General features: G+C 51.0%; 1 protein-coding gene across 1 annotated transcript; it reads right to left on the bottom strand.

Moving 5' to 3' along the window:
• Window positions 1-7,787: 7,787 nt before the first annotated feature.
• LOC119922514 (olfactory receptor 14A2-like) lies at window positions 7,788-8,926 on the bottom strand. Its single transcript, XM_038742298.1, has 2 exons — window positions 8,492-8,926; window positions 7,788-7,823 (listed from the first exon to the last, which is right to left on the bottom strand). Exons 1-2 carry the CDS (start codon window positions 8,924-8,926, stop codon window positions 7,788-7,790), a joined length of 471 nt encoding a protein of 156 aa, XP_038598226.1.
• Between the last annotated feature and the right edge of the window lie 5,608 nt (window positions 8,927-14,534).

Raw genomic sequence — 14,534 nt, 5'->3', positions numbered from 1 at the left:
CTGTAAGTGCTCAATAAATACAGTTCATCGATCGATCAATTCATTCAGTCATATTTATTGAGCGCTCACCGTGTGCAGAACACCACTAAGCGCTTAGCACGATCGATCCTGCCCGGAGGGCTGAGAGAAGCAAAATGACCAAGCACAAAAGGGCACCCTGAAAGATGGGGGTACTAATAATAATCGCATTTGGTAAGAGCTTACTATGTGCCATGGGCTGTACTACGTGCTGGGGTAGAAACAGGATAAAGGAGTTGGAAACAATCCCTGTCCCAGTTACATTCTAAGTTGGAAGGAGTAGGATTTAATCCCCATTTTACAGGTGGAGAAACTGTAGCCCAGAGAAGTTAAGTGACTTTCCCAAGGTCTCACAGTGGTCAGGTGGCAGAGCCGGCATTCGAACACAGGTCCTCTGACTCCCAGGCCCGGGCTCTTTCCACTAGGAAACGCGGCTTCTCTAGATGCTTCTCTAGAGAAGCAGTGTGGCTCAGTGGAAAGAGCCCGTAAGAGGACATGGGTTCGAATCCCAGATCTGCCACATGTCTGCTGCGTGACCTTGGGCAAGTCACTTAACTTCTCTGAGCCTCAATTCCCTCATCTGTAAAATGAGGATGAAGACTGTGAGCCCCACGTGGGACAACCTGATCACCTTGGATCCCCCCCAGCGCTTAGAACAGTGCTTTGCATATAGTAAGTGCTTAACAAATGCTATTATTATTATTATTATTATTATTATTATTATTATGTACGAGTCTTGCTCAGAGTCAGTCTAAGGAGAGAGAAACCGAAGGATCAAGGCATCATTAGGAACTTTCTATCCTGGGGGAAAGGACTCTCACCTAGGACCCTCCCCATGGCGGCCTTCACGTCCCGGTTCCTCAGGCTGTAGATGAGGGGGTTCAGGGCGGGGGGCAACACGGTGTAGAACTCGGACACAAGCAGGTCCAGACCTGAGGAAGAGTCTTAGGGTGGATGTAAGGTACCTAAAGCAGCCGAGGTGAAAAACAAGGTCGTGACAGCGAGGTGGGGCAAGCGGGTGGCGAAGACTTTGGCCCAGCCCTCGGAGGCCGGCATCCTCAGCACGGCCCAGAATATGCGCACGTACGAGACGACGACGGAGGCGAGGCAGAAGAAGCCCAAAAGGGACCCTGTAACCACAATCACATCGACGACGAGGTCCGTTTCGGAGCAGGAGAGTCGGACCACGGAGGAGATATCACAAAATAGCTGTGGGATCAGGACGGACCCGCAGAAGGGTAGGGAGAACGTTTAAGAGGACGTCGTCACTGCAAACAGCCCCCCGCCGAGCCAGGAGGCGGCGGCCATCTTCCCACAGGCCCCTCGGTCCATGATGACCTCGTAGCGCAGGGGGAGGCAGATGGCCGCGTAGCGGTCGTAGGTCATCACCGTGAGGAGGAACACCTCTGAACCGGCAAACAGGACCACCGAGAAGAGCTGGGCGGCACGGCCCAGGAAGGAGATGGATCTACGGTTGGTCAGGGAGTTGTGGATGGATTTGGGGACGGTGACGGAGATGTAGCAGAGGCCGATGATGGACAGGTTCCTGAGGAAGAAGTACATGGGGGTGTGGAGGCGCCGGTCGAGTGTGGTGATGGCGGCGATGAGGAGATTCCCCACCAGGGCCACCAGGTAGACCAGGAGCAACAGCACGGAGTAGACTAGCTGCAGCTCCCGGACCTCTGAGAATCTCAGCAGCAGGAATGTCACCTTGGTAACGTTGACCATTTCTGGGGGATTGCCGAGATCATCACTATAGATATCCATAGATGATCTCTATGGAGAACGGGAGCTGGAATCTCAGCCCCACAGCATTTATGTCCATAGCTGTAGCTCATTTATTCATATTAATGTCTGTCTCCCCCATGAGACTGAACCCTTACTATATGCAGAGCACTGTTTTGAGCGCTTGGGAGAGAACAATACAGGAGAGTTGGTAGACACATTCCCTGCCTATAGCGAACCTACGGTCTAGAGGAATCAGTCTGTCAATCAATGCTATTTATTGAGTGCTTACTGTGCGAGAAGCACCGTGCTAAGCACCTGGGGGACTACAATACAACAGATCTGATTAATACAATTCCTGCCCACAGTGAGCTTACAGTCTAGAGGGAGAGACAAGCATTAATATAAATAAATAAATTACAGATAGGGGCATAACTGCTGTGGGCCCGAGGATGGAGTGGCTATGAAATGCCCAAAGAATTCAGAACCAAGTGCCCATCAGTAATGCTACTTACTATGCACAGACCTCTATACTAAGCGCTTGGAAGAGTACCATAGATTCAGTAGGCGTGATTTGTAGTCTCCAGGAGCTGACAGTCGAGTGGGGAAGGCAGACCCTAACATATATTACAGATAAACAGTGCTCAGCGCTTAGGACAGTGCCCGGCACATAGTAAGTGCTTAACAAATACCATTATCATTATTATAAAATATATTGGAGAAGCAGCATGGAGTAGTGGATAGAGCATGGGTTTGGGAGTCAAAAGGTCATAGGTTCTAATCCCATCTCTGTTACCTGTCTGCTGCATAGCCTTGGGCAAATCACTTTACTTCTCCGTGCCTCAGTTCTCTCATTGGTAAAATGGGGATAAAGACTGTGAGCCCCATGTGGGACGGGGACTGTGTCCAACGTCATTAGTTTGTATACACCCCAGCGCTTAGTACAGTGCCTGGCACAGAGTAAGCACTCAACAAATACAACAATTGCTATTATTAAAGAAGGAATAAGGAAAATGACTATCTAAGAGTGGGGTTTAAAGAAGTAGGGTGTGGGCTATAGGATGTTCAGAGTAAATAAGTGCACGATTGGCATAAAGTGTGAGGTGGTAATTTCGGGATCAAAACGAGGGGAAAATAAAAATTAACCCTGGAGATCTTCCTGGAGGAGATGTGATTTTAGACAGGAGGTGGGAGACAGGAGAGCGAGACCCAGTGAGTAGGTGGGCTTGAAAGGGTCTAAGGGTGCGATTTGGGGCTACTGGGACAGGAGAGTGGATCAGAGAGGGAGTACATACCTGATGGTGGGCCCTTAGGGTAGTGTGTCGTCGTCTTACACGTCACTTTGCAACAATCGCCCCTAGAACGTGTCACCGGGGGACAGCTAATCATCTCCTTCCACTCGCTCTCAAGTCAGTAGGTCACCGTCCCGGGACCTTGGAATACGGGCATCGTGTCCGAACTGCGGAAATCAGTAGCGGGATCAGAGGCGGAGCGAGGCTGAAGCTGGAATTAGACACTCGGGACGGAAGACCGCTTTCTGTCACGTCCGTACCTGATACGGGACAGGCAAACTATCAACCAGGCCGCCCCATATAAACAGCCACCCCAATCCCGTCTCTAAATTTCCTTCTGTCTGGGATATTTCCCCCATGTCTCTCACGCTTCAGTTTTAGCCACTTTCTTCTGCTCGCCTTTGTGGCTTCAACTCCCGTCTCTAAATCTTTCACTCCGTTCTAAGCCACTCTTACTTGTTCCTTCATTCATCCTCCCTCCCATCTCCACAGCACAGATATAGATTCCCAAATCTACATCTCCACCCCTGATCTGTCTCCTTCTCTTCAGGTTGTTCTCCTTCAGGGCATCTTTATTTGGATTTCTCACTCCTGCCTCAAATTTAACATGTCTTAAACAGAGCTTCCCTCCCAAACCCTGTCTTCCCTCAGACTTTTCAATCACTGTCGCCTTCAGGACATCTGTACTTGGATATTCATTCATTCAATCGTATTTATTGAGCGCTTACTGTGTGCAGAGCACTGGACTAAGCAGTGAGGATATCCCACTCAGACCTCAAACTTAAGGTTTCTAAGACAGAGCTTCTCGTCTTCCCACCCAATCCCCGTTCTCCATCAGACTTTTCAATCACTGTAGACAACGCTAGCGTCCTCCCTGTCTCGTAAGCTGGTAACCTTGACATTATCCTCCATTTATTTCTCTTCAGTCTGTCACCAAATCCCGTCGATTCTACCTTCACGAAATCCCTAGAATCCCCCAATTCCTCTCCATCCAAACTGCTACCACGTGAATCCAAACACTTATCTCACCTTGATTACAGCAACAGTCTCCTCACTGACCTCCCTGCTTCCATTCTCCACCCTCTCTGGTCCCTACGTCACTCTGCTGCCCAGATTATTTTACTAAAAATATTCTGTCCACGTCTCCCCGCTCCTCAAAAGCCTCCGATAAATGCCCATCGTCCTCGACATCAAACGGAAACGCCTCGCTATCAGCTTTAAGGAACTCAATCAGCTTTCCCCTTTGTGGCTCAGTGGAAATAACACGGGCTTTGGAGTCAGAGGTCATGGGTTCAAATCCCGACTCTGCCAGTTGTCAGCTGTGTGACTTTGGGCAAGTCACTTCACTTCTCTGTGCTCATCTGTAAAATGGGAATGAAGACTGTGAGCCCCCGGTGGGACAACCTGATCACCTTGTAACCTCCCCAGCGCTTAGAACAGTACTTTGCACATAGTAAGCGCTTAATAAATGCCATTATTATTATTGTTATTATTATTATTATTATTATTATTATTATTATTACCTCACCTCCCCGATTTCCCACACACTTAACTCCTCACAGCCGACCCCTAGCCCACCTCCTCCCTCTGGCCTGGACCTCCCTTCCGCTTCATAGCCTACAGACTGCTACCACTCTTCCCATCTTCGAATCCCTACCCAAATCACCCTTCTTCCAGGAAGTCTTCCCAGACTACCAGTTCATTTCCCTACGTGATTGGCCCACTCTTCCATGTCATCTCCCATCCCTGAAGCACTTGTGTACATTACTCTTACACTCTGCCGTCCCTTCTCTGTAATTCATCTAAGGTCTAGCCCTCTGCACTAGATTGAAAGGTCCTTGAAAGCAGAGGAGGCCCAGAGGACGCCGCGCCTGTCCACAGACGATGAGAAGAAGCCTAGCCTAGTGGTTAGAGCCCCGGCTCGGAAGGCAGAAGGACCTGGCTTCTAATTCCGGTTCCACCACTCGTCTGCTGTGCGGCCTTAGGCAAGTCACCTCACTTCTCTGTGCCTTGGTTTCTTCATCTGAAAAACGGGGATAAAGACCGTGAGCCCCATGTAGGACAGGCACTGTGTCCCACCTGGTAGGTTTGTGTCTACCCCAGTTCTTAGTACATAGTGCTAGTGCTTAATAAATCCCCGTCCATTCCCGCCACCCACCCAGTGAATCTGGAGGATGGAGATTAATTGAGACGCCGGCAGGGAGAGATCTGTGTGGAGATGTTGAGAGACAGGGGAGCTTTCTCTCGTTCTCTGTCACTGCCAGCCCCCCTGCGAACCCTTTCCCATCCCTTTCTCACCTGTCAGTCTGGGGCGAGCGGGTGCTGGTCTCTGCTGTCCCACAACCAACCCCATCCCCTCAGCTCCCAGACGTCGGCCACAGGAGGGTCTCCGGGAGGCGTGGAGGGTCCCGGCTCCTCTTCTCTCCCGCTCGGAGCGTGATGGGCTCATGGCGAGGTCGGGCTTTTCCGGAGAAGCTCCCTGCCTCTCCGTGTGGGATTCCTCCCGGTGGACGGGCCACACGTTGGGCTGAGGGGCCTCATTATGTCTTGTTTGGGGCTTGCTTACCGGGAGCCCGGCATCGCTCAGGCCCCGGCCCCACAGATGCGGTAGCGGCCCTGTCCCAGGTGACCGCCCCATGAGGACCACGTGACCCACCGGCCAGATGTCTCTCACGGGGAGGAATTTAAGTCAAACCGTGAAGACTGCGAAGCGTCTAACGTGACTGCTACGTAGGGAAGGACACATTTCACCATTCCCATTTTACAGTTGAGGTCTCTGAGGCCCGGAAACGTTAAGTGAGTTCGTTAGCAGGCTACTGACTGAGCCAGAGCTAGGATCCAGGTTCTGGACTCCCTACCCCATTACGTTTTCCCCAGGCTGTGCTGGAGGGTGAAGGCGGCCATCTTAGGGGGATACACCAGGCCTCTCCATTCTTGGTCCAACACTTCTAACATTCCCTTTCTAGCTCCACTGACCACACCCTGCCCTTTCCACAACTGTCCTAGACAATGAGCCCTCTGCCATTTACTACCCCTAGGCCCAGAATAATAATGATGATAACAATAATAACGGTATTTGTTAAGCGCTTATTATGTGCCAGGCACTGTACTAAGCCCGGGGGTGGATCCAAACAAATCAGGTTGGACACAGTCCCTGTCCCACGTGGGGCTCACAGTCTCAATCTCCATTTTACAGGTGAGGGAACTGAGGGACAGAGAAGTTAAGTGACTTGTCCGAGGTCACACAGCAGACAAGTGGCTTATCCTCCCTGTCCTCCATAGACAACTCCATCTCTCCTCCTTCACTAGCCTCTCTCCCTCACCAGCTTCTCAGCCTTCCAAACCAATCGACTGAATTTACTGAGGGCTTTTTTCTGTTTTTTTATGGTATTTGTTGTTAAGCACCTACTGTGTGTCGGGCACTGTACTAAGTGCTGGGGTGGAGACAAGCTAATCTTATTGGACCCAGTTCGTGTCCCACGTGGGGCTCACCGCCTTAATCCCCGTTTTACAGATGAGGGACCCGAGGCCCAGAGAAGCGAAGTGACTCCCCTCAGGTCACACAGCCGGTAAGTGGCAGAACTGGGATTCGAATCCAGATCCTTTTAACCCCTAGACCCAGGTGCTGCCCACTAATCCATGCTGTTTCTGCTTATTGCGTGCAGAGCACTGAACTAAATGCTTGGGAAAGTACAATAGTTGGTAGTTCCTAAGTTGGAAAGTTGGTAGATATTTGCCCTGCCCACATGGAGTTTACAGTCTTCAAGGGGAGATGGGCATTAATATAGATTAGAGATAGGGGAAATTGTAGAGTATTGGGGAAGTCTGTAGAGGAGTAATTGTAGAATAATAGAGTAATAAGGGAAATATCCTCTCACATACTCCTATTCCCGGTCCCAGACGTCTGAAGGAGTGTGTCCTGCTGGATAAAAGCACTGGCTTCGAGGTCAGAGGACCTGGGTTCTAATCCTGGCTCTGCAACTTATCTGCTTCGTGATCTTGGGCAAGTCACTTCACCGCTCTGTACCTCAGGTCCTTCATCTGCAAAATAGGGATTCGATCCATGTTCTCCCATCTACTTAGACTCAGAGAAGCAGCGTGGCTCAGTGGAAAGAGCCCGGGCTTGGGAGTCATGGGTTCGAATCCCGGCTCTGCCACTTGTCAGCTGTCTAACTTTGGGCAAGTCACTTCACTTCTTTGTGCCTCAGTTACCTCATCTGTCAAATGGGGATGAAAACTGTGAGCTTTACGGGGGCCAACCTAATCGTCTTGTATCCTCCCTAGTGCTTAGAACAGTGCTTTGCACATAATAAGTGCTTAACAAATGCCATTTTCTTAAGACTGTGAGCCCTATGTGGGACCAAATGATCTTCTGCTTTTAATAATATTCCAGTGCTTAGTACACATGGTAAGCGCTTAACAAATATCATTATTATTATTTTTATTATGGAAGCTCGTGTGGTCAGGGGTTGTATCTGTGAAATTGTTGTTTTGTACTCCCCCAACCGCTCAGTGCAGCGCTCTGCACACAGTGAGCAGTCAATAAATATGATTGATTGATTGATGCCCTCTCCCTCTTATATCCCTTCCCTCTCCTACTCTGACACTCAGCCATTCCCCAGCTTCCAGAGGGTCTCTCCCCCTCCCACCTCCCCACCTTCGGCCTCTCATGCCATCTCTCCAGCTCCCGCCAAGGTCCAACGGCCACCCCTCGTTCTGAGGAAAGAGGGAGGAAAGAGGTCGTCTTGGTTTCTACGAGCCCCCGCTCTGGGAAGAGTCTCGGTCTGGCTAACACCCGAGAGCATTCCCAGAGAAGTGGACCGCTTCCAAACTTTCCCTTCCCCGGGCTTCACTTCCAATCCACGTTAATCAGTCAAATAATCCAGCCATCACTGCTATTTATGAGCATAACCCACCTACTCTCTATCAGTAAGTCGGTCAGTAGTAGTTATTGAGTGCTTACTGTGTGCAAAGCACTGTACGAAGCGATTAGGAGAGTCCAATGTGACACATTCCCTGCTAACAACGAGCTTATAGTCTAAAGAGTCAGTCAGTCTAGAGAAGCAGCATGGCTCAAGGGAAAGAGCACGGGCTGGGGAGCTAGAGGTCATGGGTTCTAATCCCGGCTCCGCCACTTGTCAGCTGTGTGACCTTGGGTAATCAATCAATCAATCAATCGTATTTATTGAGCGCTTACTGTGTGCAGAGCACTGTACTAAGCACTTGGGAATTACAACCTGGCAACATATAGAGACAGTCCCTAGAGACAGTAGACTCACAGTCTAAGTCACTTCTCTTCTCTGGGCCTCAGTTCTCTCATCTGTAAATGACAGTCAAGGCAGAAGGAGAAACTTTCTACCCTGGGTGAAAGGATTCCCACCTAGGACCCTCCCCAGGGCGGCCTTCATGTCCCGGTTCCTCAGGCTGTAGATGAGGGGGTTCAGGGTGAGGGGCACCACGACGTAGAACACAGATAGTACCATATCCAGAGCAGGCCAGGAGCCCGATTGTGGTTTTAAATTAGCGAAGGCAACCGTAGTGAAAAACACAGTCGTGACGATGAGGTGAGGCAGACAGGTGGAGAAGGCCTTGGCCCGGCCCTCGGAGGCTGGCATCCTCAGCACGGCCCGGAAGATGCGTACGTACGAGACGAGGATGCAAACCAGGCAGAAGATACCAAGACAGGCGCTGATGGCTAAGATCACATCGAAGGGGATGTGAATTTTAGAGCAGGAGAACTTGATTATGGAGGAGAAGTCACAGAAGAATTGGGGGACCTCCTCGGAACCGCAGAAGGGCTCGGAGAAGGTCCCAGCCGAGGGCATCGCTGCTATGAGACTCCCACTGAACCAGGAAGCCGCCACCATCTTCCCACAGGCCCCTCGGTTCATGATGACCTCATAGTGCAGGGGACGGCAGATGGATACGAAGCGGTCGTAGGACATCGCCATGAGGAGGAACAGCTCTGAGGCGGCAAACAGGACCACCGAGAAGACCTGGGTGGCACAGCCCAGGAAGGAGATGGATCTACGGTTCATCAGGGAGTTGTGGATGGATTTGGGGACGGTGACGGAGATGAGGCAGAGGTCGATGAGGGACAGGTTCCTGAGGAAGAAGTACATGGGGGTGTGGAGGCGCCGGTCGAGGGCGGTGACGGCGACGATGAGGAGGTTCCCCATCAGGGCCGCCAGGTAGACCAGGAGGAACATCACGGTCAGGGCCAGCTGCAGCTCCCGGACCTCCGAGAATCCCAGGAGAAGGAATTCCATCACCTTGGTGACATTGAACATTTCCTGGAGATTTCCGAGACCATCTACAGGGACAAGGAAGAGTTTAGAATCTGGCTGGGGTGACAGCCTTTTAGACTGTGAGCCCACTGTTGGGTAGGGACTGTCTCTATATGTTGCCAACTTGTACTTCCCAAGCGCTTAGTACAGTGCTCTGCACACAGTAAGCGCTCAATAAATACGATTGATTGATTGATTGACAGGAAAAAAATTATAACAGGCACGCGGGTGAAGGAAAAGTTCTTTGCACACAGTAAGCGCTCAATAAAGATGATTGAATTCAAGCAATCAACTGTATTTATTGAGTGTTTACTGATGATGATGGCATTTGGTAAGCACTTACTATGTACAAAGCACTGTTCTAAGCGCTGGGGGGATACAAGGTGATCAGGTTGTCCCACGTTGGGCTCACATTCTTAATCCCTATTTTACAGATGAGGTGACTGAGGCTCAGAGAAGTTAAATGAGTTGCCCAAGGTCACACAGCAGACTTGGCGGAGCAGGAATTAGAACCCATGACCTCTGGCTCCCAAGCCCGTTCTCTTTCCACTGAGCCACGCTGCTTATTTAAGCGCCTAGGAGAGTTCAAGACAACATTCCCTCCCCACATGGAATATCAGCACTGCCTAGTGGAAAGAGCATGGTCCTGGGAGTCAGATGATCTGGGTGCTATTCCCAGCTTCACTACTTTTCTGCTGTACGACCTCAGGCAAGTCACGTCACTTCTCTGTGTCTCAGTTACCTCATCTGTAAAATAGAATTTAAGACTGTGAGCCCTAGGAGGTAGAGGGACTTTATCTGACCCGAGTATCTAATATCTATACCAGCGCTTAATACAGTGCCTGGCACATAGTAAGTGCTTAACAAAGACCATTTTAAAAATTGCCACACACACACAATGAGGTCGAGAGCTTTAGTACAGTAGTTTGCACACAGTAAGGGTTCAATAAATACGATTGAATGAATGAAAGAACCAATGTTCCCCTCTCAGGCCCCTTGGAACCCAGAGATGCTTCCGAGCCGTGAGAATTAGCGACAGAGGCAGGGGCAGAGGATGGCTATCTGAAAATAAAACTTCATTCATTCATTCATTCAATCGTATTTATGGAGCGCTTCCTGTGTGCAGAGCACTGTACTAAGCGCTTGGGAAGTACAAGTTGGCAACATCTAGAGACGGTCCCTACCCGACAACGGGCTCACAGTCTAGAAGGGGGAGACAGACAGCAAAACAAAACATGTGGACAGGTGTCAAGTCGTCTGAACAAATAGAATTAAAGCTAGATGCACATCAGTAACAGAATAAATAGAATAGTCAATATGTACAAGTAAAATAAATAGAGTAATAAATCTGTACAAACATATATACAGGTTCTGTGGGGAGGGGAAGGAGGTAGGGCAGGGGGTTATGTGAAGGGGAGGAGGAGAGGAAAAAAGGGGGCTCAGTCTGGGAAGGCCTCCTGGAGGAGGTGAGCTCTCAGTAGGGCTTTGAAGGGAGGAAGAGAGCTAGCTTGGCAGATGTGCGGAGGGAAGTCATTTCAGGCCAGGGGGTGGACATGGGCCAGGGGTCGACGGTGGGACAGGCGAGAACGAGGCCCAGTGAGGAGGTTAACGGCAGAGGAGTGAAGTGTGCGGGCTGGGCTGGAGAAGGAGAGAAGGGAGGAGAGGGAGGAGGGGGCGAGGTGATGGAGAGCCTTGAAGCCGAGAGTGAGGAGTTTTTGCTTGATGTGTAGGTTGACTGGCAGCCACTGGAGATTTTTGAGGAAGGTAGTAACATGCTCAGAGCGTTTCTGCACAAAGATGATCTGGGCAGCAGCGTGAAGTATAGACTGAAGTGGGGAGAGACAGGAGGATGGGAGATCAGAGAGGAGGCTGATGCAGTCATCCAGTCGGGATAGGATGAGAGATTGAACCAGCAAGGAAGCCGTTTGGATGGAGAGGAAAGGGCGGATCTTGGCGATGTTGCAGAGGTGAGACTGGCAGGTTTTGGCGACGGATTGGAGGTGAGGCGTGAACGAGAGAGCAGAGTCCAGGATGACACCAAGGCTGCGGGCTTGTGAGACGGGAAGGATGGTAGTGCCGTCTACAGTGACGGGAAAGTCAGGGAGAGGGCAGGGGTTGGGAGGGAAAATAAGGAGTTCAGTCTTGGACATATTGACTTTTAGAAGGCGGGCAGACATCCAGATGGAGATGTCCTGAAGGCAGGAGGACACCCGAGCCTGAACGGAGGGAGAGAGAGCAGGGGCAGAGATGTAGATTTGGGGGTCATCAGCGTAGAGATGATAGTTGAAGCCGTGGGAGCGAATGAGTTCACCGAGGGAGTGGGCATACCTAGAGAACAGAAGGGGACCAATAACTGACCCTTGAGGAACCCCTACAGTAAGGGGATGTGAGGGGGAGGAGGAGCCCGCAAAGGAGACTGAGAAAAATAAACAGTACACGAAGGAATCAGACCAGGAGGGAATGGACCAGCTGAAAATGGGGAGGTCCCGGATAAACAGTCACCTCCAGGTTCTTGTCTTAATTTCCTGTGTTGGAGATATTTTCTGGATTAGAGGAGCAGCGTGGTCTAGTGGATAGAACCCAGACCTGGGAGTCAAAACAACCTGGGTTCTAATCCCGGCTCCACCACCTGTCCGCTGTGTGATCTTGGGCAAGTCACGTCACTTCTCTGAGCCTCAGTTCCCTCATCTGTCAAATGGGGATGGAGACCGTGAACCCCACGTGGGACAGGGAATGTGTCCTACCTGATTTTGCTGTATCCATCCCAGCATTTAGTACAGTATATGCCACATGGTAAGTACCTAACAAATACAACAATTATTATTATTATTATTGTTATAGTCCAAAAGGCCCCATCTAGTATGGGGTATGAACTAACTGACAGGATTGCCCGCAGCCCACCTAGGTCCACTCTGCTTCCATCACCCAAGCAGAATTCGAAACGTGTCGGATTCCCCTTCACCCCTTATTCCGAGCCCCCGCTTGGGCGGGGACTTACCCAATCTTTTCTTTTAGAGCTTTTTGTACAGCGCTCTGCACATCATAATGGCTCAATAAACGCCATCGGGTAGCATCATCATCGTCATCATCAATCGTATTTATTGAACGCTTACTGTGTGCAGAGCACTGTACTAAGCGCTTGGGAAGTACAAGTTGGCAACATATAGAGACAGTCCGTACCCAACAGTGGGCTCACAGTCTAAAAGGGGGAGACAGAGAACAAAACCAAAAATACTAATAAAATAAAATAAATAGAATAGATATGTACAAGTAAGATAAATAAATAAATAAACAAATAAATAGAGTAACAACTATGTACAAACATATATGCATATATGCAGGTGAGGTGGGGAAGGGAAGGAGGTAAGATGGGGGATGGAGAGGGGGACGAGGGGGAGAGGAAGGAAGGGGCTCAGTCTGGGAAGGCCTCCTGGAGGAGGTGAGCTCTCAGTAGGGCCTTGAAGGGAGGAAGAGTGCTAGCTTGGCGGATGGGCAGAGGGAGGGCATTCCAGGCCAGGGGGATGACGTGGGCCGGGGGTCGATGGCGGGACAGGCGAGAACGAGGTACGATGAGGAGATTAGCGTCAGAGGAGCGGAGGGTGCGAGGTGGGCTGTAGAAGGAGAGAAGGGAGGTGAGGTAGGAGGGGGCGAGGTGATGGAGCGCCTTGAAGCCCAGGGTGAGGAGTTTCTGCCTGATGCGCAGATTGATTGGTAGCCACTGGAGATTTTTGAGGAGGGGAGTAACATGCCCAGAGCGTTTCTGGACAACGACAATCCGGGCAGCAGGATGAAGTATGGATTGAAGCGGGGAGAGACACGAGGATGGGAGATCAATCAATCAATCAATCAATCGTATTTATTGAGCGCTTACTATGTGCAGAGCACTGTACTAAGCGCTTGGGAAGTACAAATTGGCATCACATAGAGACAGTCCCTACCCAACAGTGGGCTCACAGCTAAAAGGGGGAGACAGAAAACAGAACCAAACATACCAACAAAATAAAATAAGTAGGATAGAAACATACAAGTAAAATAAATAAATAAATAAATAAATAGAATAATAAATATGTACAACCATATATACATATATACAGGTGCTGTGGGGAAGGGAAGGAGGTAAGACGGGGGGATGGAGAGGGGGACGAGGGGGAGAGGAAAGAAGGGGCTCAGTCTGGGAAGGCCTCCTGGAGGAGGTGAGCTCTCAGCAGGGCCTTGAAGGGAGGAAGAGAGCTAGCTTGGCGGATGGGCAGAGGGAGGGCATTCCAGGCCCGGGGGACGAGGTGATGGAGAGCCTTGAAGCCGAGGGTGAGGAGTTTCTGCCTGATGCGCAGATTGATTGGAAGCCACTGGAGATTGTTGAGGAGGGGAGTAACATGCCCAGAGCGTTTCTGGACAAAGACAATCCGGGCAGCAGGATGAAGTATGGATTGAAGTGGGGAGAGACACGAGGATGGGAGATCAGAGAGAAGGCTGATGCAGTAGTCCAGACGGGATAGGTTGAGAGCTTGAACGAGAAGGGTAGCGGTGTGGATGGAGAGGAAAGGGCGGATCTTGGCAATGTAGCAGAAATAACCAGCTCTGTCAGGGGATATGGAGACTGCTCTCCTCGGAACATTTCTCACCGATCCGACCCCGTCCATCCCCGCCACCCACCCGGGAGATCCGGCGGATGGAGAGAGATGGAGACGCCAGGAGGAAAGAATTGTGTTACGCGTGGAGATGTGGGGAGACGGGGGAGCTTTCCCTCGTTCTCTGTCACCGCCCGCCCGCCCGTGAACCCTTTCGCATCCGTGTTCTCTCCAGACCGGACTTACTGGTCAATCTGGGGCGAGCGGGAGCTGGTCTGTGCTGTCCTACAACCATCCCCGTCCCCTCAGCTCCCGGACGTCGGCCACAGGAGGGTCTCCGGGAGATGTCGAGGGTCCCGGCTCCTCTTGCCTCCCACTCGGAACGCGACGGGCTCTCGGCGAGGCCGGGCCTTTCTGGAAATACTCCCTGCCGCTCCGTGTGGGATTCCTCCCGGGGGACGGGCCACACGTTGGGCTGAGGGGCCTATTATATCCTGTTTGGGGCTGGCTTCCCTAGGGGCCGGCGTCCCTGGGGCCTGGCCCCCAAGACCATCCCATGGGGAACATGTGACCCTTCACACTGACGTGTGTCTCACACGGAGGAACTCCAGTCAGCCTCACTGCGGTCACTATTTTCTTCCTCC

This window comes from Tachyglossus aculeatus, unplaced genomic scaffold (genome assembly GCF_015852505.1).
Source record: "Tachyglossus aculeatus isolate mTacAcu1 unplaced genomic scaffold, mTacAcu1.pri scaffold_105_arrow_ctg1, whole genome shotgun sequence".
Lineage (NCBI taxonomy): Eukaryota > Metazoa > Chordata > Mammalia > Monotremata > Tachyglossidae > Tachyglossus > Tachyglossus aculeatus.
Note: the sequence above shows the minus strand (reverse complement) of the source record. Positions and strands in the feature narration are given on the sequence as shown.

Coding starts and splice junctions, on each gene's coding strand:
- LOC119922514 (XM_038742298.1), bottom strand. CDS start 8,926: ATGAACCGAGGGGCCTGTGGGAAGATGGTGGCGGCTTCCTGGTTCAGT. Junction 7,824..8,491: donor TATCTGTGTTCTACGTCGTG/GTGCCCCTCACC, acceptor CTCGGGTGTTAG/CCAGACCGAGACTCTTCCCA.